Genomic DNA, 27,511 nt, shown 5'->3' with positions numbered 1-27,511 from the left:
TCTGAAGAAAATCAGTTTGTGCCAACCCAAGAAATGGGAGCTCAGTTATGGTCTGAGTGCACAACTGAGCTAAAAAAGAAAGTTTGGAAGTTGGAGAATGAGGTTTACTCTGATCATAGTAATAATGTACTTGTATAAATACAGTACTTAATGAAACTCTATTTTATTAAATCCCCATTAAACTTTATTTTAATGGGGATTTAAAGATATTTTTACATTAACAACCAGGGTCCAGTAGTTATTTCCATAATTTGACTCAAGTTACTGAGCAGTTACACTTTGCAGGCCACTGAAACATAAAAAGAGGAGGTTTTGGCTACAACGTTGTAGTCATAATTAAGAATTAGGATTTCTTAATTATGTGTGATTTATAGTTGGAGTTCATACATTTTTTGAATATTTTTAAAACGATTATAGTACACAAACAATATAAGGCACATTTTGACCTCCTCTATACAACAAAGCAACAGGTGGCTTAGTCCATAATTCAAACTTTGTACAGTATTTCTGCTGCTTAATGTGAGTAGTATGTGGAGTATATGATTGGTTGTCTTTAAACTGGCTGATCACTCCTCACCCTAAAGGACCCTGTTGTTAGACCATATCTTGTTGAGTCACTATGTCCCCTTATTTGAACAGGAGAAGTGTTACAGTAAGTTAAATGTTTTTATAACTGAGAAGAAAAATGGGTGAAGCTATTTTCCATTTGCCCTGAATTTCAGCCACAGCCAATATTTGCTTTAAGAGTAGCTAAGGAGAGAAAGAGCAACCACACGCAAGCACTCACTCCACCTCCCCCCGGATTGTCTCAGATGTTTGAGTGTTGAACAAGAGTTTGGAGGGCATAACTTTATCAGCTATGACACATTTAACATTAATCAGATTTAAAGCCTTATGCATTAAAAAAGGCTTGATGTGTCTGATCCCTGCAGGTACAGTAGGTATTAGCAGAAATCTCCCTTTGGCTCAACTCCATCTTTGCTAGATAGATGAACAATGCTAATGCCCCAAGCTGTCAGCAGAATGGATGTGCATTGATCTCAATGCACTCTGTCTGTGGGCATTACTTTGCAAAGTGTATGTGTGTGTGTGTGTGTGTGTGTGTTTGTATTCATTGTTTGTTACTGGGCAGAACTGTGACAGAGTTGATGTACCTTTGTTTTGGTGTAAAATGTTACCGACCCGCCATCAGCCAGCAGCAGAATGAGCACAACTAAAATGTGTCACTGTGGCCCTGAGACCAAATTCAGTGTTGCATCCTGGGATAGAAAACCTTTGATGGGGAAAATAAACCAAAGGAAAGGACAGCAGATTCTTCTGTCCTCTCTCTCTCTCTCTTTTACAGTCTCTCAGAAAGCTAAAGGGTTAAAGAGATTTTCAGTTACATTCATTATATTCATCCAGATAATGGCTAACAGTAAGTCACCAAGGACCATTAATAGTTAATAGAGGACTATCTACTAATAGCAGAAATTTCCTCTTTCTAATATTGGAAATTAGATTATTAGATTAATGACACCTTGGAGTCATATTTTTTGTCTTGTATGTCTGTGAAGCTACAATAACAGTCAAGTCTACTATTAATAAATATTTAGCCAACAATAAACAGAGTGTCTACTCATCCTAAGACGATCCATGAGCTAGAATGTGGGATCGGTTCGTCCATAGCGAGTGCCGACATACAGTATAGGTGACCTGCACTGCTAGGATGAACTCAGCACACACGTGAGGAAAGTCAAGGAGGGCTATTCATTTTATAAAAGCCCTATTAAATTTAGCATGCCTTTGAGACTCCTCTGCATATTAAAGTGGAAATGACAGTTGTTTTATATCACTTGAGAGACAGTCAGAGGTGTGGTCAGCAGGCACACCGTCAGTGGCTCTGCCTGAGTGAATCACCGCTTGGGGTGAGGTGTTTAGTGCCCAGAGTCTGACCGGATCTCTGCTTTCTGGAAATGACTCGCAATGGACGCAGCTGTTCAAAGCTCTTCGCCTTTGGCTGCAATGGAAAATGGAGAGGGTCCGTAAAGAAATCAGCGTCACCAGCTTCACCAAGGATCAGTTGATACTTCAGCACGATGGTTCATAGAAGTCTTGGATAAATGGTTTTATCTCTTTAGCAGTTGCACACTCAGTTACCACTCATTTATAGTAGGAAACAACATCTGCTTGATGCAGGCCTTTGGACATTTTGGGCCTTGCTATCTGACAACATTTCTTGTTTGCGTTTCTTCCTTGCTAGTGTGCCACTTTACCATCACTCAAAGATATCTAAACTATGACCTCTGTGCTCTTTGGGTGCGTTGACATCTTCAAACCTGAAAGAGTCCCATGTAGGCAAAGCTGGTCTCCACAAAGACAAAGCTCAACTGTATTTCCCCAGGACCAGGTGGGGAGATGTCGGCTTGTGGCTCAAGAAGAAATACAGATGGGCTTTCCATTTTTGTCATACTGGTACACTAACATCTTGATGCAATGGGAGTTGGCAGGTGAGATCCAGGGGCTGCTTGTGATGGAGAAGTTGTGGCTGGCGTAAAATGGCGGTGGCTGCTTCCGACAGTGGACCAGTGCTTGCAACACGTTGGCTGCCATGCCCCGGAAACGCTTGCTGATGAAACAGTAAAGGAAAAAATTGACGCCAGTGTTGAGCAATGCAAGCATGTTCGCCAGATCAGTGAGCATGTGGAGTAGGCGGCTGGCACCTTGCGAGGCTGGAGGAGGGGAGTAGAAGTGGTAGAGAATCATGAGGGTGCGTGGTGCCCACAAAACAGCAAAAATTGAAGTGATGGCGAGAAGAATGGCGGTGGTTTTTCCAGTAGAGTAGCCACGGAGACGGAAACAGCTGCGGCGCCTGCGTAGCTTACGCACAATGACAGCATTGAGGGAGAAGAAGACAGTGCAGGGCAGGAGGTAGACAGTGGCACAGTGGGCCCACACCAGGACATGCTGGGCCACGGTTCTCCCTTTGCCCTCTCCTCCTACACCACTATTGCCCAGCCCAGGCAGGCTGTGCCACAGCTCAGGCCACCAGTAATATGGAGCTGCAGAGAGCAAGCACCCAATATACACAGCAAATATCACCCTTCGTGTGCGGGCTGGATAGGAGACTGTGTGGTAGCGCAGTGGGTGGCAAACAGCAATGTAGCGATCAATGGTGAGAGGCACAGTGATCCAGATGGAGGTGTGGATGGAGGAGAATTCCAGCACCTGCACAGCACTGTTTAAGGACGGAGGCAGCGGTGTGGCCAAAATAAAATCCTCCAAAATGAAGTCGACAAAAACGATGAGGAGTAGGACTAGGATGTCAGCAGCTGCCAGAGCCAGGAGATAGTTGTAGGAGGACTTCTGACGACGCAGCACCAGCTGGGACAGGATGACCACCGTCAGGATGTTAGCTATTAGGAGGAAACAGGGTGAAAAAGGAACATAAAGATACAAAGTAGATCGAGAGAGGAAATAGTGAAATTATGAGACTGGAAAAGGAATGGGCACAGGTTAGGGCATGGAAGAAAACAGAGAAACGTAGTGTTAGTGGACAAGTAATTAAAAAGGTGCAACATGCATCCAGCCAGCAGCAAACAAGAAAACGATAGAGATGCAGCAGACAAGACAGGTAATGTAAGTGCAAACACAAGCACAATGCAAAACACAAACACAAATATTAGCACCATTAACAGCACCACCTTACATTTAAGAGCCTACTGGGTGAACCCTTCTGTCACGTTTACTTCCATTTTCAGCCTATTAAATACTGCAAAATCTGTTATCATCCCCAGCCAGTATTTACCCTGTTCAACCAGCTCTCCTACTCAGTAATCCTTCCCTTGTTTATTTCTCCCTTCCCTTTTCCTCTTCATCTATGCCTGCTGCGTAATTCCAGCAGCACCTGCTTCTGCCTTTGGCCAAATTGTTATCTCTAATAAAGAGTATAGCCACAGCAAAAATACGAGGGCAATGTGCAGCACCACAGCCTTGGCGATCTGCTGAGTTCACAACTGCCTGCCACCCTGCTGAAGGCAATTTAGCTCCTAAAACAAAGCACAAGGACACCCCATCTCCCCCAGTCTGCCTCTATTTTTCAATCTTTACCCCGTTACCCACAACATGTACTGTCATACCTTTTCTTCCATTCTGGCAAATTAAATGCCTCCCTTGTCACCTTAAGTTTATTTATTCCATTTCTGTCTTGCACAGGACCGGTAAATAACACTGAGGGGACCATGTGTCCTGCTGTTTATCGTTTAAAAGAACGTGGACAACAGGGGTGTAATTTGTCCCACTGCTGCTTTTACCGATGCATGACCTCTGCATCTGCATCAGACAGCTTTCTGCTTCTCACGTGGAACTGCAGTTCTTCCATTGAAGTGAACAACCCAATTACACTGTCTTTCTTTCTCTGGTGCTCAGTCTGCTCCCTATTTCATCCTGTCACAACATGTACATATTATTCCCATACATTGGACAGTCTGTCAGCTCTGACTAAATAATGTGCCAAATACTGATGCATGCATCTTGTTTGATGACAGCATTTACCTAGTGTTTTTGTTTATGTTGCAGAACAAAATGTGCTGTAAAAGAACAGTTAATGGTGACAGAGTCTCATCTGATGTCAGAATGCATTGTACTAAGGTGCAGTGCAACTGCCACGTTTCTATTGTTTACCCTGCAGTTGAAAAAAGATAAAATCATTGCCCCCTTGTTAACTTTGAAAACTCCTCTGTCCTTATTTTATAAATTGCTGTGTACTGTTTTGGTTCAATAAGTCATTTCTGTAGCAATTCAATCATCCGACAAGCAGTTTAAGCTATTCCACAAACTACAGTTCTTGAATAGTATTTCACTTACACCTACACAGCCACAGCATATTTACAGCAGTTTTTTAGGACAAACATGCAGTTGAATGCTCGGCGAAAGGTCAAAACTAAGGTTAAGAATAAGTTTGAATGCTCAAATGGTTTTTCCTCATTCCTGTTTTGGATTAACAATGAAAATATGTCATTTTTTGTGGTGGATTTTTTTTTTTTTTTTTGGTGTAAAGGACATTTGGTGAAAAGGACATTTGGTGAAAAGGACATTTCTTTTCACTATTGTGCTTGTGAGTAGTGAGCATGGAAAAATCTTCACTGCATTCCATGAAGTGTAAAACAATTTATCCCACATTCCTATTTCATGCTGTACTACTTCAATTATCTAAATCAACAATCAAACATTAAATGCATCTGTCATAGTATCTGTTCTTTATTGTTGCTTACTAGCCTCATTCAGTAAAACTTGCTTGTGCTGCATGAAGCCATCTGTTTCCTCAGACAAATATACCACTGACATTGATTAGCATTGCAGATCAATAAGATACAAATGCACTTAGCAGCCTTCACTGTCTATATAGTGTGTGTGTGTGTGCGTGTGTGTTTTGTGGTCCTGTCCCTCTCTGCAGTAATTGATCTGGGATTGGATTAAATATGGCAGCTTGGAGTCTGGTACATCACACTTCACAGCCTCAGCCACTATCAGCTGATTACAAATTACAAAGCCGGCTCCAGATAATGACTAAAGATGTCCTTGCCAGACTGGATGATGTGCAAGTCAAGACACACGGTCACACATTAATACATGTCTGCACGTGCACGCGCACTCACAAACAGACAGATTGTTAGGGATGCATCAATTCATTAACATATGATCTATCAATAACCATAAATGAGATGTCACAGCATCTTACAAGACCAACAAGACAATATAAGACAAGTTAAATTGGTTTCATGTTGAATCTTGGTGGACTGAGTTATTGATGCTTTGGTTTCAGCTACTCTCATCCACTTCTTGTGTGTCTCTTCTTATTTGTTTTGTCAGTTTGGTGGACAATCGCAGCAAAATAATCCAGAATATGTTAAAATGTAGGTTAAGCTTGGACACAGCAATATAGAGTTTCTGTGGGATTGGCATTGTACTGTTCATAACCACCCTCAGTGTAACAACTACAGATTACTCAGGTCTGTGTTTGTTCTTGTAAAATATCTTTTTTGGCTTTGGTTGTTATGTTTGGCTGTAATCAGCTGATTTGATATTGTTCCAAAATTTTGTACTTTATGATTGATAGATCAATGTGACAAATACCATTATATATTAGTCCTAGCAAGTCTTGTTTGTAATACAGTAGAATTAGCATTTTAGACAATCCAGCTGTAATAAAGTAGTAAAAACAATAATTGGCAGCTTTTGTCTGTCCTGTATGACTCAATTCAATATCTTTGGATTATTGATCAGACAAAACAAAAACTATTTGAGAATACTGTCTTGTAGACTCTGATGGGTATAGTGCATTGTTTCATTTTCAGTATAAATCAAGTAAACAGGTGGATTAAGTAAAAATATGAAAAATAAATAAAAATAATGCATAATAAAAATAATTATTAGTTGCAGCCTCATTTCTGCTTCTTTTACGTTCTTTTATAAGTCTGCATATGTAATTGAAAGGTCAATGTGGAATGAAAAAAGTCTAAAAAGTCTGGTCTGTCTATTTAACTGACTTCCAGACATTGCCAATGGCTGCTCATCTGCTCAGCTGCCTAATTCTATTATTATATTGCTTTATTGTTTCTTGTTTTGGCCTGCTGCTCATTTCAACAATGTCTTTTGTCTTTGCATATGTCTCTGAGTATGTGTAATTTCCCATAGAGCCACCACTCACAGTTGTCAGTGTGTGCATTTTATGAGCACCTGTAGCCTCACACCTGGTTAATTCAACAGGAGTGATCTCATCAGTGCCTGTGTATGAGAAACAGTTCACTGCTAACTTATAAGCTGCTCAAAATTCTCCAGATGGAGATTTGTTACAAATCCTACACAATGGACGTCACCTTTATTCCGTGACTTTGTTTTCTCTATTGTACCTCAGCCCATTAACTCTCTCGCCTTTTCTCTTTCTCTGTCTACGAACTGCTACACTCTGAGGGGGGACATCAAATGGAAACAGTGAGGCGTTGACTGTCACTGCCTGGGCGCTATTCTGTTGGGGCTCCCCAGTGAGATGGGGCCTTCTACAGACAAACAAAAGGAATCTGTGGCGAGCTTGACATTTCCATTTAGTTCTAGCCAGCTTGCACTGGGTTACCCATTCATTTCAATTGATTCCTGTTCTTTACATTGTCTCTGAGGGTGGGAGGTTGGAGCCGGATGGATTCTGCTTGGCATTTTGCAGGTATGAGGTGGCACATGCAGGGTCTACCTCAGCAGGAACAGTGGCAGATGAGTTAGAGAGATGCACTCTTGTGCCCAAAGAAAAGAAGCATGGTTGAAGACACACACAGCGGCATCCATACAGAAACATCTCCTGGACTCATGGTCATTCAGAGAGACATGCAAAGTTTCCCCATCTTTGTTCTTCTACTAGCAGGGGATTATATGTGTCTCCAGCTGAGAGGGAATTAGAATGACCTGTAGGACAGATTTGGCTGCTGCGTCTGTCTGTCTATATTTACTTGTGTTTGTGAGTGTGTTTGCATGGGTCACCTCTTCTGTCTAGCTGGGTGAGAGTGCTTTGAGTCTCAGCTCCCCCCACTGCTCCATAACAAGGGACAGGGCCATTGACGTTGTTTAGCGGGAAAAGAGAAGGCACAGTGTGCTCCTTGAGGTGTGTAACGAGGCTGACTCATCCCACCACTAAAGCGATGTGTTTAGATGGGCTGCTGACAAATGATGCTGCACAGCTTAACCCATGGCAAAACAGGAGATGCTGCCACCTCCCTGCACAGCAGTCAAGACTTGCAATGAAAGATTTTTTGTATTATTTTAATTTTCTTTGTCATTTGGAGGAAACTGAGGTTTGGCTTTGAGGACTTATCCAGAGGCTAAAAAGACTCATTGAGAGAAGAAGTGAGGGGTGAGGAGCTCTATGGAGGGTTGTCTGAAGAAGGTCATAGAGAATTAAAAAAGAGCAGGTGATTGAGAAGGAATGGAGGGGAGGATTAGATGGAAATACAGAAAGGGAAGTGGAATAGAGGAGAGCGGCAAGGCAGTGGGAGGAAAGGAAAAGAGGCGAGAGAGGGGGGGTGGGTATCAAAGCTTGCTTCAAAGGTCACAGGCACTTTGTTCCTGATGACATCCATTTCCCTTTTGTCTTCTCTAAGTGTCAGACCGGACATAAAGCAGGACAATTCCTTAATTCCCCTGAACAAAAGCCAGGAGCACAGCCCCCCTACAAAGACACAAAAAGCATACATTTAAGATAAAAGTAGGATTTTTCTGACATGTTTTGAAGTTTCAATTCTGTTTAAAATGAAGAGTCAAACTCTGATGTTGTCATGAAGCAAAATTCCTTTTATCATTGTTAAGTTGTATTGAAAATAAAACACAAACACAAGGGATATCCATAAAACTACTTCATATGGGGTGGCATGGTGGGGCAGTGGTTAACAATGTGATCTCACTGCAAAAAGGTTACAGGTTCAAATCTGGACATGGGGTTAAGTTAATTGTGACTCTAAATTGCCTGCAGGTGTGAATGTGAGTGTTTGCCTCTATGTGTTGTGTGATGGACTGGCATTCTTTCCAAGGTGCACCCTGCCTCTCTCCTAGTGCCGGCTGGGATTCACTCCAGCCCTCATCTAGAGTTAATGGGAAAAGGTTTGAGAAGCTCACAATAAAAATATGCAATAAAGAAAACTAATCAAGAGTGAAAATGAGAAAGATACATATTGAAAGAGGATATTCAAGTTTAATGGGCATATTAAGAGGCCTGGTTGCTGTTAATGATAGTGATGCTGCTGCAGTGCTCTGCAGCCATACATTTTACAGACACACCACAGTGAGTCGAAGTTTGTTGGACACGCCTAACATTACAAGGCTAACTCTACTGCCTGTGATGACATTGTGGATTGCAACTCAGCCTGTCATGATAAGAGGGCTTGTAAAGATTGCAAACAATTATAATATACCCTTGAATCCTCTTTAGATCTTTTATGAGTTTGCAGCTCTTAAAAATTATTAAACATGAAGGTTAGTGTTTGAATGATTAAGTAGAAAAATACTGGGAAATTAGATGCAGAGAAGAGAAGCAATGATGGGTAAGTGAGTAGAAGAGAAGAAATAGTAGCCTTCAACAATGTCCATATCGCAACACTATAATTATCCTCAAATTGAGATATTAGTATTAAGGTTGTACAAAAAATGTCCGACAATGTTCCGGGTTTGGGGTTTTAGCAGCAGTAACAGGGTTTCGTTGTCAGCTGGTCAAGTCAGCTCTGTCATGGGATCAACAGCTTCTCCGATTTATTGCCTCAAATAATGCCTCGCTCCTCTCTTAAAATGAAGCACAGTAAAATGGCTTTTATCCATTATGCTGCTCACAGCTGGAAACAGCTCCCCTTGAAACTTGGATTTGTCCCTTTATTAAAGCTAAACTAAATACTGCTTTTTTTTAAACTTCTGTTCATTTCATTTGCATTTTAATGCTTTTTATTCATTTTTTTATTATGCTTTCTCTATTATGTAAAGCACTTGGAGTTGAGTTTTTGTGTGTAAATGTGCTATACAAATAAAATTGTCTTGCTTTGCTTCCTCTGTCCTCCTGACCCCTCTTGGGCTTCATCTCCCCCACTGACAAGCTGACAAGCTCTCCGAGTCTCTCTCTCCCCCCTTCCTCTCATATCTCAAACTGCAGACTGGAGACAAACCAGAGCTCTATGTTTCATCCTTCTGCCATCTGATATACTGGCTAGTCTCTATCTTTTCTCCACTTTGTCTGATTTGCATCACTTCCCTTGGGACCACTTTACACGCCCTAATCTCAAATTCATCGTGTAGTGTGATAGCATTGCATCTATTAACAAGCCTCCATAGCCACCACATGTCACTAGTGCAGACTGACAGATCAGTAGTCCAAACTCAAAACTGATAGGTCTCATCTCTTCATTATTTAGTGGATGACACCTGGCCCACACTGTGACATGGAACATGGGGTTGTTAGCGCTGAACATCCCTGACCTTTCCCCCTTGAGTGGGTAGATAAGTGGGAGTAGAAGGAGGTGCTTACCAACTTGCACATGCGCTGTACAAACTGAGAGATGCTTCAAGGAATAAGGAGAGGGGGCGCTGCGCAGTACGTGAACACAAGCATGTTCGAGTGCTCACTCTGTGCACATGTCTCCTCACCATACAACCACTTGTCCTGTATTCAGTGCTTCACACTTTCATCTGATGACACCCAAGGCAGTTTCTTCCAGCTGAAGGTGCTGAAAAAGCTATTAAACAACACCTGAGTGACAATTATTTAGTTCTACCTACGGTTTCTAACAAATCCAAGTGTGATTTGGCACAAAAATAACATGGATTTGGCAAACACTGTGGTTTGGGTTTTAATTAATAACTGTGATGGAGCTTAGACACTGTTAAATACACAAAACAAACATAAATGCCATATTTCCATGACATTTTCATCACAAAGCTGGACAGTTTGCTGCCACTCACTTTTGCAGCCAGCCTTTTTTCCACTGCTCACTTGTGGTGTTGCAGCAAAAATTTCATCTGCAGCCCAAAGGTCATTTTCACTGTAGGCTACAATCAGAAAAGAGACATCTATAAAACTACTGACACCAGAAACATGGTGAATTGTCATTCTGAAATCACATCACTACATTACATTGCTCTTTTCTTCTGCAGTAACAACCCGACTGTTTATCTTGATGCTCCGAACATCTACTATTTGCATAATGAAATGAAAACGTATATTAATCATCTTTTGCCATTTTTTTGGAAATTCAGTTAAGATTTGTTTTACATTTGGATAAAAACATGGCTGACTGTCTCTGTATTCCCTCCTTTGCTGCTCGAGAACAAATTTCATACATATATACATGTATGATACAGAATACAACATGCTGTGGTAATGATGTAATTCAGCTTTACAATTTTTGTTGTAAATTGTAATTCCAATTTTTTTTAAAAAAAAGGTCTTTATGGGAGTGTGATCACTATATTACAAAAGAATAATTATTAAATAGAATACAATAGAACATCATTGAATCATCTTAGTGGTTTTGTGCCCTGCTGCATTATCTTGGAGCACACACATTTTAATAATGTTATCACATTGGCACATGATTCAAATGCAGACATCTTATGGCGATATTCAGGAATCAGAAATGAGCTGTTTAAAGACTGCATTGACTAATCACAAATGTGCAGATGGGATTTAATGTACTGTATATATGTGTGTGTGTAGGTACACCACCTTTAAACACCATGATTGTGTAGAAAAATGACCAAATTTCAGTTACACTTCAACATCCAGTTCCATCAAACAGCTCATCAGCTGATGGCTCCCAGATCACAGTGTGTGTCTTAGCTATGAGCGCTTTGAGACACACTGTACTGTACAAAGAGCAAATGTCACATTTGTAATCCACTCAATATCAAAAATTGAGGCATAAGAACCACTCCTTCATTGTGCTGTTTGCTGTGCCAGCACGTCTGTTCTAACTCAAGCAGTGTGGTGTTGAGTAGAGAAAGAGAGCGAGCGAGTTAGCGATTAATTAAAAATGTGACAATTTGTCTCGGCTCTGTCGTCTGTAGCTCCCCCACTCAGGGCTCAGAGGTGCTACTTCACTGGCTCTGCTGTTATTAATCTCTCTCTCTATTACTGCTCTGATTTCTTTCTCTCTTTAACTCCACTTTTCTTTATCTGGGTGTCCTTGTCTCCCTTCTGCTCTCTCTGTTCATCCCTTTTTTGTTCAGAGCTTTTGGTTCATCACTTCCCGAAGGTCACGCCGTAATCTTGTCTCACCTCTCGCTTTCACTCTCAAATCTGCACTCTTCATGTGACCCCTTTCTACTGTACAGTACCTGCAGCAGAAAGGTCAAACTCTGTGAAAAACATGGAGGCATGATGCCCTGTTGCTGTCAACCAGTGAAAGACTGGCTGGTAATAAAGGTAACAGCCTCCAATCCATGTAGAGCGTTAAATATGTAGGTCTGTAGGTTCCACTCCTACTATGCACACATGCCACTCTCATGAAACATTCATGATTCAGCCTGAGTGGAACAAGCTGTGTCATAAAGATTGAATCAGTTGAACTCGTTGCTGCTGGATCATCCCGCTGCACTCAACTCTGCTATTAATTGTGACAACTACCTGAGATTGCATTACACTCTCAGGTTATTACTCAGTGTTTAAACAAACAGCCTCAGTCACACAAAGACGACTCAGCAGCACAGTCACATGATACTAAAGACAAACTTTAAATGAAATCAGAGGGAATTACTTGTGTCATTCTTAAATTACTGTCTAGGAGAAATGTAAAATTTAATCAGAAAGAGAGACTTATATTTTAATAAGACAAATCTGTGGAGCAGCTGCAGTCTTGGCATCCAAAAGCTTTCCACTTTGCGTTGCAGCTTTGTTTGATACCAGAATAACAGCTATCTGTCAATTATTACTAAAGAAAAGTGGTTGTTAAGAGGATTAATACAAAATAAAACAATAAAACTCCTGAAGTTTAATGTCTTCAAAGTTTCTCAGTATCACACTTTCAAATCAATTTATGCTGCTAGACCACACTGAGTCCAGTTTTCTTGTGAAGCGCTAAAACAGAATGGATTTATATCTGTCAGTCCAGAGGGAATTCCAATCTCTGATTAGCTCTCAGCACTTTTCCTCTTTCTTCTGACCTCAGGGTTTTTTGTCTGTCGCTCATTTTTAAAGACACACACTCACACAGACAGGTACAGTGCACACACACATCCACCACTTTGCTTCCCTGCAGGAGTCTAGGTCAGAGCTCATAGATCACACAGTAGGACAGAGGCAGTAAATGGATCTGACAATGGCTATGAATGGACCAAACAGTCAGTGGTACAGACACAACAAGAAAACATCATTAATTCAGGACATCAAAAGGAGCCATATAACACACACATTCTTAGTGTGTGTAAAACGATGGATCTATAATCAGATTTAGGTATGATTGCTGTTTTCCTCTCTATGGTGCCTGAATCTTTCTAACTAAAGAAACAAATGGACAAACTCTGAACAGTGGGGAACAGTATACGACAAATATATACATATAATGTATACATGCACAAGTGACTGCCACAAGGTCAGAATGACAAATCAACGTGTGTGTGTGTGTGTGTGTGTGCAAAGAGTGACACTCAGTAGCAGCTGTGCACGACACAACACTCACTGAAACCTGCAGGCAAGTGCACAGCAAATCAGGATGCAAAGCATAACCCCTAGAACACATCGATGCAGGCGCTAATCAAAGATATGAGCAAATTAAGCACACACGGTATTAGACACACACACACATGCAGAAAAACACATCTCTTACCCGGCAGGCCGAGGCAGAGCAGGATGCTGTAGTAGATGACAGGTAGTGGTCCGAGAGGGCATCCCTGGGCAATCTCAGAGGGGTACTGCCCCGGGCCCCAGGTGCTGCCATTTGGGGATAAAACAGTGAAGATGTGACTGTGCTCCATGGCCTCTTCCTCGTCCTCTTCCTCAGCTGAGCTCAGTGTCAAGAAGTCTGGCCACAAGAGCAAACTGCCTGGTAGCCGGTCTGGGAGAGAGGGTGCGCTGTCCTTGGCTGCCAATCAGCATGAGTGTGTGTATGTGTGCATTTGTGCAAGACAGCAAGGTTGAGTGTGTAAGAAGAAGGGAATAATGGAAGAGATGGAGTGTGGAGTAAGAGGGGAAGCAACAGACGGGAAGATGCAAGAGATGATATGTGTTAGTAGGTGATGGAAAGGAAGGAGGCGAGAGGAGCGGAGAGGGAGGCGTGAAGAGGTGAGTGTGGAGGTATAAGTGGAGAGGGGAGGAAGCTGCCTGAGTGTGTGAGCAAGGAAGAATGAGAGCGAGTCGAGAGCACAGTGGGAGGAGGAGGGGGAGGAGGAGGACGAAAGCAGGAGGAACGAAGGAAAAAGAGAGGAAGGTACACTAAGAGCAAGGGCACTACTGAGAGCAGAAAGTGAGAGAGACAGACTGAGAGTGGAGGCGACAGGCGGCGGGGGGAAGGCAGAGGGATGCTCAGAGAGAGAAAGAGGGGTAACATGCTCTCTTTTGAGGGCAGTAAACATAAAGCGACAATAAAACTGATGATGAGGTAAATGTGACACATATGAGACAGATGAGAAAACGTAAGTGGAGTGTTAAACTGACTGTGGAAAATCATAGTGTGTGTTTGCCCTTGTCATGTTCTCCTCATCTGTCAGTATGTCCCTTCATTGCCTGGTGTCTTTATTCAGTAACTTAGTTAACGCTTTTGACCATTTACCCACAAATGGCTGGACAAGCAGCTGAATCCACAAACTCATTTGCATATGATGAACCTAAGAAATAGTATGAATACAGGTTTGGACATGTGTGTGTGTGTGTGTGTGTGTGTGTTGGAGTGGGGGTTGGGACTGGCTGTTCAATCTAATTTGCCATGCAGTGTAACAGTGTGAATCTCCAGCTAAAATGTGCTAACGAGCAGAAGGCTGACACTAAAAAACAGAAATATTCCTTCATCAGACAAACTCCAGTGTATCGCTTGCTTTGACATCGACAACAGGGTTACAATGACAATCATTTTCTTTATTGATTCATCTGTCACTCAAATTTGTCTTTGAGTTTAGCTTCGTCTACAAAATGGAATTCCTGATTGGCATAGAAAATGGAAACTGTTGTGAGTATAAGAACAACCAATTCAAGCCCACAAATGTGCGTATTCCCCAAACGTCTTCAGCTACACTAGATTGTTTTCTCCACCCTGATGAAGGCAATGTAGCTGAAAATGTTTGGGGAATACACACAAAATATTTGAAAGTAGTTCTGGGATCTGCTCATTATTTTGCTCTTAACAATCTGCAGAATTAAAACAATATTGACAAATGCTCATTTTGACTTAATAGGATGTGAAATAATGTACATGCGTATTACTTTTCCTAATTTTGAAAAACTCAGTATTCAGTTTGCAAATATCTAAGAGAAAAACAAGCAAGTCCTGGTGTTTGATGAAGTGTATATAAGGAATGATTGATATTTAATATTTGAAGAAGTGCTGGGAGCACTCAGCTTACTGAGGAATGGGGTGCTGTTACATTTGGTATTAGTTGCATATTCCTGTGATTTAATATTAAATTTTATAGATCAGAATTATACAGTTAAAGTCTATGGGAGAAACGTTCTGACTGCTCAAACAGGTCAGTCTTCACAAGACGCTGTGGCATACATGCAGCTAGAAGGACTGTTCAAACTGTGAAATGTTTTTTAACTCTTCAAACTTTCAGATTTGTACTTGGTGTTGTGATAACGTTTATAGTTTTTGATCATTTTAAGTTTAAAGGGAGAGTTGTTATGGCATTTTTATGAGTTTAACAGCAAGTGATGTCATCAGCTGGACTGGAGACCAGACATTTTCTCAGACCAGAATAAAAAGTCTGTAAACTGCGGTCAAAAGTTCAGTTTTTACTCTACAAACACATACATGCCTCTCATACATGAAGACATATAATCCACAGGAGGTGGAGATTTGTCAGGCTGAACTTTCTTGACGGCCAGTCTCTCTAATGTTTATCAGCTCTCCTGAGATCCTGTCTCTGGCCGTCAGACCTGCACCCAGGCTGGCACTTTCCCTCATATCGCCACAAACTGCACACACTTCATTCAGCAACACGTTAGGAATCTAGTGGTGCAATAATTTGGGCTCTAGTGGGAGTAGTTTTGGAGCAAATTGCAGTTTGGCGGCACCTTCACAGTAACTGCTTTCAACACACACTCACACACACTACAATGCAGACAGTTGGTCTTAATGCTTGGCCTTCCTTTCCTGATAGTACTGCAGTTGTGATCACAGGTTAGAAAATATTAATAGTTCAAATTCAGGTCTGTGTGAGTGTTTGACTTATCGCTAAAGCTTATTGTCATTTTTTTTTGCAGGACTGTTTCTACTAGGTGTACCTAATAAACTGGCAGCAGAGTAAAGTAGAAGATCTGAATACTAAATGCTGCCACAGCTTATTTATAGCTCACACACCTCATACTCCTGACTGGACTGAGGTGTTTGTGTTTTTCCTCAACTCTCACATTCCACTAACAAAATTATTTTATCTGTCCTTTTTCTTTTCTTCTTTCTCCAAAAACGGACCATGACGGAAAGATGGAGCCATTTGATAATGAGAAATCGCCTCAGACCTGAGACTCAACAGCTTTTCGACATGACTTAAACTTAGCCTTTCTTCAACCCACATGCATTTCCTGAACATCAATAATTATAGATCAATCACAAAAAATCTTTAGAATAAGACGAGAATGTGGTGTTTTTACTGTACATAGTTAGTACTGAAAATACAAAGTACTTATTAGTATTACTATCAGTGATTTACGGACTGATTTTAGGAGTTGCTGCACATACAGAAAGCAGGAGTGTCAGCTGTCTCTGTGCCTCTTCAGCACAATCAGGGCCTACACTGCCTCTAAGCACATAAAGCCGCACTCTGATCTCTGCTGTCTGAGTGAGACACTGAATATCATTTAAAAGGTATCCCATGTGGCTGTGACAAGGGCCTGAGGGCAAAGGAGATTAAAGATTTTTACTCAAAGAAAGAGAGAAATAGGTTTTTGAGCAAGGTTTTTCTCACTGAGCTTGTGGAAAGCAACAGATCACAAACTAGGGACCATATTAAAAGCTTCTTGAAACTTCAATTATTGCATCTGGAGCCTCCTCTACTCATGAAATGGAAGGCACTGGGAAAAAAATGAATTATAAGTCTGCCCAGTAACAGTTGACCTGTTTTTGCTGAATGCTACTTGAATGAGATGCAGGAAAGACGAGGAAAAGTGAGAAGGAGTGAGGGTAGGGGGAAAAGTGCAGAGGAGTTACATGCTCTTAATTCTTTTCTTCTCCATGTGAACAAATGAGCTGCAGGGGATGCAGGGAGGGGAGCACCACGATTAAGTGTTAAATAAAATATGGCCAGCTGACGTGAATTGATCACAAAGAAATGTGGGACAGAGGTGGGTGATTCTTCAAGTGTAGCTAGCCTGGCTGTGAAAGACCCCCACAGGGGTAGTGCCTGCCTGCTCTCCAGTACTTAATACAACATCATCATTGGTCCTTGTCACACAAACTCAATTACACACAATCTTCTGGCGCTTTGATATAGGCATGATTGTGTTGCGTGTGGGTTGTTGGTTGCAGTTGAATTCAATATAGGGCAACAGATACTGTACATGTGTGAGGGTATTTTTGATTTGTAGCTATAATGTGGCATTGCTCTTCAAAACCAAACCAGGCCAAGTTGTTATATGTTGTTAGTTACGTAGTGTGGTCAAACCTCCACATGACCTCATTACTTCCTGTAATGATACATGCATGTGAGGTCAGTGATAAAGGGCTGCGCAGGTCATTAGTGCCTGTGTGTGTATTATTAACTCATTACATCATCATTACACACATTGACTAGAGGCCTCACAGGGTCAGCTCCTCACTGAACGCTATGCAGACATGCATAAACGTGCACAACCAAGCACGTGTCACCATGTCAGACACCACAGCAATGTTTGATTTGCATGTTAGCCATGTTGACATTTATGGTTTGGTACTGAGCAGAACAAAGCTAATCCATGCATGTGATCCTTGCATCTGAGAATGACTGATTATCTGGATGTCACACAAAACAACTGACAAAAGTCATGTAGGCTGTAAGACAAAGGGTTGGATTATATGCACATACAGAACTACGTCACTCGACATGTTGTCCGACCAGAACAGAAGCAAGTATTTACATTTTTTAGAGAGGGGAGAGACTCTACAACTACAAATGGGGATATCAGAACATATTTTCATTCAGTCTCTCCTGGAAGACATTCTGCAAAAATACGGCCTTGAGTTCACAGCTTTGCTACCAGCTCTGTGAGGCTGTACTTTGGCTCAGTGATGCTGATGATACACTATAGTGTTTATGTTCACAATCTTAGTTTATATTAACAGTTCCCAAAACACAAAGTACTCCTAAGGCTGATAGGTATGACATTACTTTTGCACATATCTGATGATAAACTGGACAAATAAAAATTTTGACCTGACAGTGGTGCCTGATGAAAAGTCAGTGGAGGCACTTGAGTCTGGAGTGATGGAATAACAGCCTGACAAATATTACTAAAGAGTAGAAACAAGTGATGAGGACAGATGCAGGGAGAATAATTGAGACTTCAACATGCAGGGAGTCCCGGGGATTTCATCTCCAGTCTATTAAATCCATCACAAACTTGGATCAGGTGGCATTAATTATGGATGCCTTCTGTGATGGCTGAGCGGTTTGTTTAATGCGCCTGTAAAATGGCACCCTGAATATGAAGAGGAATGGGTCAGGGAGGATACACGTGAGAGCTGCACTGCTCTTTCTTTCCTTTCCCTTCAATTCGAAGCCGGCATTCAAAGAATAATGAGTGGAGTGGGAAGAAAGAGTGAGGGAGAGAGAGCGAGAGACAATACAGGCTGCTGAATAAAACATAACTGAGAAAAAGATGGATGGTCGGAGGAGCTTTCCATTACTGCTTTTTGCAAGCCAATATATACATTACTGTACACACCAGCTCGCTCGCAGACATACATGCACATATACAACAACACATGCATGTACTCAATAACAACTGGATTTCAGCTCTGTCTACTCAATCACAAGGGAAATTACTACAGTCCTATTCATTTACACATGTTGCAGCTGTGCAGGCTGGGGCAAGCTCTTGGGGCAAGTCTCCCTGGACTGGGCAGTCCTGCTCCTGCCCCTGTCCTGCACCAGGGACCAGCTGGTCTGAGCAGTCTCTCATAATACCTCTGTTATTAGACTCGGGAAATGGAGACATTTAACACGGCTGCAGCTGAGACTAAAGCCCCACGGCCCTGTCTGCAAATTACATTGCTCTCACAAACAATCCCTTTGAAATAAGGCCACTGAGGAGGAACCTGAGTATTGAAAAACGTAACCTGGATGACCTAGTTTCCGCAGCTCTTATAATATGTGTGTGCTCATCATCACCACCAAGAATCGCTAATAATAAAGTGTGACATTAAAAATTCAATAACTCTAGAACTCCTCCCGAGTGAACTAAATGTTTTACAAGTCCTCTAGCTTTTATTTTTGATGAGATGGGATAAACTTTATTAATCCCTGAAGGAAAATGTTGCTGTATATATATAAGACTGTTCTTTATTCTTCACTTTGCTAAAAACTTCACAGCATCTCTGGTCTCGGTTTCTCAACAGTCCAGTTTGATTTTTCCTCCTCTGCTTTAGCTGATTTGTGTACAGTCCCAGTTTGGTTGATGACTGTTTGCTGTTGTCTAGACAGTGTGTTTGTTTTCAGTTAGGCCTCTCCGACTGATCACAGCAGATAGCTTTTCGTTGCATCAAGTGTACACACCAGAGCGCCTCTTGATTTTGATCACGCTGCTGAGGAAAATTACATTTTAACAGCCCTAAATCTTTTTTGTGAGCCCTCATCCCAGTTCCCAGCCTTAGTATGGGCATAAATTGTGAGAGCTTAGCCAGGCTTTAAGCAGAAGGACTTTAGAGGTGAAAGTATCCAGCACTTTACAGGAATAAGCAAAAATGATAGAAAAGTCCAATGAGGAAACAAGCTTGTGTGGTTTTTGTTGTGCTCTGCTGTCTGTGATGTTTACATATGTATCTATTCTGTTGATGGATGCATATATTCAATTCTCATTTACAAATGTGGGAATCCCTGAGTCTGGTCCTGCAGGTTAACAAGCTGCACTGCACTGACTGTCAGGTCTGTCCTACAGCTCCCTCTGATGGTTCAGCTTTGTCATTACACTCCCCACATGCAGTAAACACCGAGTAGCTGGGCAGGATTGGAAGTGGTCATCATCCTTTATTTTGGATCGACAGGCCCGATCCAGGAGGCTGCGGTGTGTTTAAGGACCAGACTGGGCCTTGATTCTATTCGGACTGGTAGGTACCAAAGCATCACCAATGTTGTTATTGTTGTTGTTGATTCGGGGGTCCAGTGTGGCGACCCGCCCTGAAAACTGGGAGGGTTTTGTGTATATTTGACTGTTTCTGGAAGTGTAACATTGCAGCAGCTCCCAAAAACGCAGCATCATGTTTATTGCGCCAGCACTGAAGATGCGTCACAGCTGATCTGGCTTCATGTTTGTTTGGTAACACCAGATCAGCTAATGGTATTTGAACGGGATACTCGATACAGACAGCAGGCTATTCTCCTGTACCCTAAAACACCCAACACGGCTGGGCTGAGCTGAGCTGAGCTGAGCGCAGAACCAGATCGTTTATAGGCTTTTATATGTTTACAAGCTGTAACCATCACTGCTGACAAAACACATTGCTGCATTAATCCTAAGGAAAGATGAAGTAAAACATGAAACATAACATTAATCAGGATTTAGGCCCATTTTGAGATAAGACTCCATTTGTAATGGTTTTTAAAAATGTGAATAATAGATTTATTCATTCGTTTGAATACATCATCTCCTCATGTTTTATAGACCTTTAATAACAGCAATGTAAGGGTTGCTCTAACTTCAGGTTAGGCCTTTGAGCCATCAGGGAGACCCCTCCAATGAGCTGTTTGAGCAAAAAGGGCCGCAGGGTCTCAGGACCATAATCCATTTGTAGCCTTCTTATTAGCATTTGCAACTGCAGCCATGATGGATTGCAGAACCCATTAATTATTAACATTAAGTGGTATAGGGTTAAATGGAGGCAGATTCCCTGTGGCGACCCCTGAAGGGAGCAGCCGAAAGGAAAAGAAGAATTAAGAAGTGCAGGTGACTGATGGCTGAAACCCAAGATCATTCAATAACAGCTTAGTAACCTTCATAACTGCAAACATGATGACTTTCTGTGTGATAGAATACATCTACTGTAAATAGCTCAAGCATGAGTTCATCTTTTTCCAACATTTTGATCAAAAACAAACATGTCGTTCTCAAAACATTTAACTGAATCAAGAAACACTGAAACAACAAGGTTTGATTCAAGCGACATAATGGAAACTTCTTTTCTTTTCATTTACCTCATTGCTCTCACTACATTTGAAGTGTTTTGTGTGCATATCAACAGCTAGTCAATAAAATAAATAAATGGATATAAACCTACAGCAGCCTGCAGTTGTAAATGTTAACAAGATTCTTATAAATGAACTTTGGTGCAGAAGCCCTGCAGCCTCTTTCCAGATGATAAGTGAGGGAGAGAGAGAGAGAGAGAGAGAGAGAAGGCCCTGAACAAATTAAAGTGCTTCAAGGCAAACAAAGTGTAATGTTGGAGGCAAAATTTCTACACAGTCTGGCAACCCTGAAGTTATTCTTATTAATAGTGTACAACCAATTTATACGGCACTAGAAAACTATTTATTAACCAGTAATAGCACCTTTAATTAAAGCTTATAAACCCTTCTGGGCACCTTTTGAGAAACAAGTCACATAGAAAGGAAACATGGCATTACATTTCCCTGGCCTGTTCGAAGTGACATTAAAATATAACAGAAATGTGTTTTATTAGTTAATTCATTATATCATTATCTACTAAATCATCAAACTGATCTATAGTATCAAGACAATAGACCCTTTAGTATCAGTGTCTCTGCTGATGAATGTAGTCATTAGAGAGGATGTCATTAAACTTAAATGAATCTTGAGTAGCAGTCTGAAAACTATACAGTACCGCAGATAATACATGGACACAATACACAGAGTGCACCAAATAGCTACAGCTATCTATATATGAATGACAGCAATGTCTAATGAAAGGGAAGAGAGTGGTAAAAGAAGAGCTGACATGTTGAGGTCCTTTAAATAAACGACTTCTCATGCAACACAATAGTATTAATGTTCTCAATGCAGATGGAGCTCCCTAAATAATCAGGATGACTCAAATTCATAAGCAACCAATGAGCCATTAATCACATAGTAGCACATTCAAGGCACGTAGTGACCCACCTTTTTATGACAGCTAGCAAAGATTTTTATTCGTTTTTTAGTAAGTGTGTTTTCGACATTTCAGTCATTAACCAAAATGACTTCTTCTACATCTGATTTCCTTTTTAGATCAACCTGTGAATTATGTCTTTAATCAGCTTGTCTTATTTCTAGGAACACACTCTGATTCTTGCTGTACTGACAACCTAACTCAGCTCTGGGTCACGCTTCAATTTCACCATGTGCTCCTCACCTACATGTGCTGCTGTGCTGTGTCTACTGGCAGGGGCTGTGGCAGCAATTCAGACCCCCCAGACAGGTGAGAGGGCCAGATCAGACTGCAGAGCTCAGGAACGATGGTGTAGTGTGAACTGTAGAGAGAGCGAAAAAGAAGTGAGGAATAAAGAAGGTCAGGGAGCATGCTAAATATAATGTGTCAGCTTAGTAAAAAAAGTTTTTTAGTGTTTTAGAATTTAGTGGAAGTGTTTAGTGTTTTTAGAGTTAACTTTATCACACAGGAGCTTTAGCTTCAGTTAATGAGAAAAGTTATTTTATTTGAAATCTTGATGACTATTGTATATTTTTCTATTCTTTTCATGAATCGTTTGGCATTTTTACTTGAAAAAATAACTTAAACAAATCACAGTTAGGCAAACAAAGTGTAGTAGTTGTGAAAAAGAAAAACTGTGCTAGTGAAGCTAAAGTCTGCTTGGCACTGAATCTGTTTAGGCACACGGGTTCAAACCAGTGTGTTGTGTGAAAACCAGCTGAGACATTCACTGTTCCTCTAGTCTTTCTGGACAAACAGCAGGCGAGCTCAGTGATTGCCCGCCAGAAGAGGAATGTCGACAGCAGCAACCGCGCTGTAAACCTGGAGCAGGCATGCATGGAGAAGGTGTGCACCTACGAGGAAGCCAGAAGATTCTTCCAGGACTCATATCGCACGGTGAGCTTTAGGATTTTACTGTCACATCCTGATTTACTTGCTACCTCAAACGTCTAGTAACACTGCTGTATTTCATGGATGCACCTTGGAAATAACAGAGAAAACCATCATCATTTATGCATATTCTCTCTTCCAGGATATCTTCTGGTCTGTCTATATTGGTAAGTGCTATGTTAAAATGATTTTCCATCACTGCACAGTCGTTAGTAGTACATAACATCTTCTCAAAGACTTACTGTCTGTGCTTAGATGGAGACCAATGTGCAGAGAGGCCTTGCAAGAATGGAGCCCTGTGTTCAGACAGTGTGGGAGGATATGACTGCGTCTGCAAGTCGGGTTTCACGGGGGTCCACTGTGAAAATGGTGAGGAGGACAGGTCAATAAGTTGACTTTGATCATCACTGGTAATTTACTGTATCTCATGTGTGAGTGCTAAAACCTTACCTTCTCTGTTGCAGACCAGACTTTGTGCACCTTGGAGAAGGACAAGGGTTGCTCCCAGTTCTGTAAACCAAGCTACACATCCTACGAGTGCTCTTGCGCCCGTGGATGGAAGCTCAGACCTTCAGACAGGAATATCTGTGAGCCTGCAGGTATGACTGTTTCCAGGACTAAGACAGAGACAGAATAATCTAACAACAAATAAGTAATCATAACCATCTCACATACTTATTTCAGTACAAAACCCCTGTGGCAAATTGAACACTCTGCGTCAGTGGAACAGCAGACAGTCCAGCATCACCCAAAATGACTTTAAGGGAGTTGCCTGTTCTGATACAGAGTGTCCCTGGCAGGTAGGAACACTCACACTGTGACGCAGTACAAGTATTCCTTTAAGCATTTGTCATAAATTATCACAATAAACAATTTTTATTGTAAGTCTCTAGTGGGATCATTGTGTTGTTTGCAGGCTCTCCTGAAGAGCTCAGAGTCAGCAGGTTTCTGTAGTGGAGTCATTCTGAAGGAGAACCTGGTCTTGACTTCAGCTCAGTGTGCCAGCAAATACAGCGACTTCCAGGTGGCTGTCGGTGAGTTGACAACTCTTCTAAGTGCCTGAGCAGCATTTAAAAAAAGGACTGGAGCCCACTGGGGACATGAATAATACACATAATGATAATAAAACGTTTTCCAATACAGATTTACTTCCAATTGAGAAAAGTTTAGATTTCAAGAGAGGAAACTCATCCCTAAGTAGTTGATATTTGCCACTAGATGGGGATGAACCAATAAAGAGAGGGTAAAGGAAGTTTTCTAAGAAGGCTTTTAGATCAAATAGCTCATTTAAACCATGGATTGGCACATTATTCAGTTGTATGACTATCAAAATAGTAGTCATTCTTTGTCAGTGATCAGTAAATTATCTAGTGATCACGGCTGTATGTGCAAGTATGTATGCAGGAGCTTTACTAACATTATCAATCTTGTCATTTGCTTGTACCTCCTTAGGCAAGCGCAGCATTAACTATGAAGAAGGAGAGCAGATGCTGTACGTAAAATTAGTTCACATCCACCCACGTTATCTGGAGGGTCGTCCTGAAAATGACCTGGCTGTGATAGAGCTCCGTGACCGCATCCTCTTTAAGAAAGATGTGGTTGCTGCCTGTTTGCCAGAGAGAGACTTTGCTGAGAGCGTCCTGATGAAGGGCGAGTTCCCCGCTGTGGTCACCGGATGGAAAGAAGTCAACCTGGCATCTGCTTTCCAGGACCCACTCACCCTTAACTATCTGGCTTACAACCAGCTGCCTCAGTGCCTGGACACTCACCCCAACCTGATGACCAATAAAATGGGCTGCACTGCTCCTCGGGCCAATGCAGATTGCACTATGAGCTCCGGCAGCCCCCTTCTCACCCTGTACAGGGAGGTGTTCTTTCTTACTGGGGTGGTGACCCAGCCATCAGGGGCTGACTGCAGCAAAGGCTTCATTTTCCAAAAAGTGTCACGCTACCTCGGCTGGCTTCAGCCACTCATGGGCTCCCGTTAGGTCTGGCAGTTACTGAGAACATGAAAGTTAAGTTGTTTATAGATTTATGATAATGCAGGTGAACAGGGAATCATGAGGATTTTTGATGTGCACTTATCGCTCATTCCATTCATTAGTTTTCTTTTTCTGTGCTTTAATCTCCTAATGGATAAACTATCTTAACCATGTAGTTTCATCTAGGTTGTTGTTTTCCCATCTCTCTCTGTGGACTCCCCCCTTTATCCACAAGGTGGCTCTCTGTTAAAGGAAATTGAGAAACATATACTGGATAACTGATCAGAGGCCCAAATACAGCAGCATGAGATTCAGCATGTGTTTTGTGACGTGGACATGCCTTTAAATAACCTTTAAGTGATGTTTTATTTTGGTGACTACTGTACTGGACATATACACCTTGTAACATTCCAGGTAATCACACCTCTCTGAATGTAATAAACCATAACACCAAATCTGATGTAAGTACTGTCATTGTTCTTTTTTTTTTTTAAAGTAAGTACAGATCCTCATCTACAACAGCAAAACAGTATAATGAGAACAGGTCTCTTCCACTAACCCTAACTATGCTTACTATATCTGTATCACCAGCATCTTCACCATGGAATTAACAAGATACACAATTAAAATACATTAAGTTAACTAAACTAATGTTAATAGCAATGAGAATTTAAACTATAAGTTATAAAAGGGAGATAAAAACAAGACTAAGACCAATGCTAAGAAGTTCCCAATGGCGATGTTAACTTGCTGAGGTTTAGCAGGTACTGTACATGTTCACCATTTAACATTTGCTCACTATCATAAAGTACAGTTGAGGCTGATGGGAGTGTCATCTATTGTGTGGGTGTATGGTCATGAAGCAGAATTTAACAAACTACAAGGTGATGGTGCTGAGATGAACCTTTGGGGGACGTTTTATTCATCCTGAGGGGAAAATGAATACTTGTACTCAATCCATCCAATATCAGTTGAACCATTTCAATAGAAAAACAATGTCAGAAGAGAGAGAAGAAGTCAAGGGATCACCAAGGCTATTAGGAGCCATCGACCAGGAATGATTGTCTGTTCAAACATTTCATGGCAGTCCATAAAATAGATGTTTACTTATTCTGAGTCTAAAATAGTAGCCCAGTGAACCATATTGTCATACTATGTTGCTAGAGGGCTAAAATACAGATGAGAAGAAAACTAGTAATGAAACAAAGAGTATACAGTCAAAACTGAAGTCAAAATCAAATCTGCAGTTCTCAAGATTCTGATGCAACAAAGTGTATCTTTGAATCTATGTAAACTAACATATCCTGTTTGTCCTGTGCAGAAGATATTACGGTGCCCTCGCTGTCACATACCCCTGTGTTGTCTGGCAACATTTTCCCACAGACACTCGCCCTCTGCAGTATTCTCACAGCGTCCCTGGTGAACAAGGCCAGGACTATGTCATGCAGGGCAAGAAAAGGACAGGCAGAAGAATGGGCAAGAGAAAGTTCAGGATGCCACACAACAAAAAACCTGCCCTGCCACTTTTCATTGGGCACTTGAAAAGGACAGCTATGAAGGCTGGGGCCCACGTTGGCTGTTGCCATGGTACTCACCTAGGAGATGGCTCCTTGCTCCCAAAAATGGCTCTGCTCCTTTACTGGGCCGTCTAGTGGAGATTAATTTGACTGGAGCTCCTTCCTTCCTGAGTATGGTCCTGCTCTCTGGTCCTGCCAGTTCCATTTATATGCTCAGGCTTACATATACAAACACACTCTCAGCAAGGTGCAGCTAAAATTAAGCTTCATATATGCTGAGCTACTGAATTGGGGCTGTTTTTAAGTGCTCTTTAATGTATCAGGTACCAAATAGCTGCTGCATGGGTGTCATTGTATTCCCTCAATAAAAGCAAATGTGGAGACGAGTACGTGATTTGAATGCTAAGAGGGAAGAAAGGGCCTGAGTGAGACGTTTGACAGACTGAGATAGCGAAGAGCTGAGATGAAGAGATGGAAAATGGCTTCTAGATAAAGAGCAGAGACAGAAAAAGAGACATGGGATTCAATCAGTTATTGTGTGGATGGATTGATGGACCTACAGTATATTAGACATGAATGAAAAGGCCTCAGAGAGAAACAGTAGCAAGGCCATTACTGGTGGAGTGAAGTGAAAGCACTGAGTTCCACAGCTTTCACTCCACACAAATCAAATGTCACTACTGACAAGAACAAGATAGTTATAGGTGAATTATAATGTGTGATCATGGTGTGTGGGTCAGTGGCCTACACATCTGGTCAGTGGCCTAGTAAGTCAGTAATCCTTTACACTCCCCAAACCCCCCAAATTATTGCATGCTGTGGCCTCAAATCCTCCCTACACTGTGTCTGTGTGCATTGCTGTAGGCTACATATGTATAACATATAAGGGGGGGGGGTTCCATTAAATGACAGACTTTGTGAAGGATTATCTGTCTGCATGGACTCTGATTCCACATGGGGGGGTTAGCAGTACGTCTGATCTGAAGACAGATTGACAGAGTTAAACTCGGACTGCCTATGTGTGTAATGACTGCTCTGCTATCTGTGAAGGCATGTCTATGATCTTGTCCAATAATATCCCTCCCCAAAATCCATGTCCCCAATCTTTTCTCCATTCGGGACTCCACAGACATAAGGC

At 41.6% G+C, this 27,511-nt stretch overlaps 2 protein-coding genes across 2 annotated transcripts; one reads left to right on the top strand and one right to left on the bottom strand.

Annotated features, from left to right (window-relative positions):
- Positions 1-1,841: 1,841 nt before the first annotated feature.
- Positions 1,842-13,584, bottom strand: gpr139 (G protein-coupled receptor 139). Its single transcript, XM_026325588.1, has 2 exons — positions 13,326-13,584; positions 1,842-3,395 (listed from the first exon to the last, which is right to left on the bottom strand). The coding sequence occupies exons 1-2, from the start codon at positions 13,471-13,473 to the stop codon at positions 2,413-2,415; spliced, it is 1,131 nt and encodes a 376-aa protein (XP_026181373.1). The 5' UTR covers positions 13,474-13,584; the 3' UTR covers positions 1,842-2,412.
- A 6,227-nt stretch (positions 13,585-19,811) lies between these two features.
- proza (protein Z, vitamin K-dependent plasma glycoprotein a) lies at positions 19,812-25,316 on the top strand. Its single transcript, XM_026324072.1, has 9 exons — positions 19,812-19,949; positions 22,109-22,253; positions 22,726-22,880; positions 23,017-23,041; positions 23,130-23,243; positions 23,339-23,473; positions 23,559-23,674; positions 23,791-23,908; positions 24,327-25,316. Exons 2-9 carry the CDS (start codon positions 22,175-22,177, stop codon positions 24,860-24,862), a joined length of 1,278 nt encoding a protein of 425 aa, XP_026179857.1. The 5' UTR covers positions 19,812-19,949; positions 22,109-22,174; the 3' UTR covers positions 24,863-25,316.
- Positions 25,317-27,511: the final 2,195 nt, after the last annotated feature.

The sequence above is a fragment of the Mastacembelus armatus genome, chromosome 8 (genome assembly GCF_900324485.2).
Source record: "Mastacembelus armatus chromosome 8, fMasArm1.2, whole genome shotgun sequence".
Classification (NCBI taxonomy): domain Eukaryota; kingdom Metazoa; phylum Chordata; class Actinopteri; order Synbranchiformes; family Mastacembelidae; genus Mastacembelus; species Mastacembelus armatus.
Note: the sequence above shows the minus strand (reverse complement) of the source record. Positions and strands in the feature narration are given on the sequence as shown.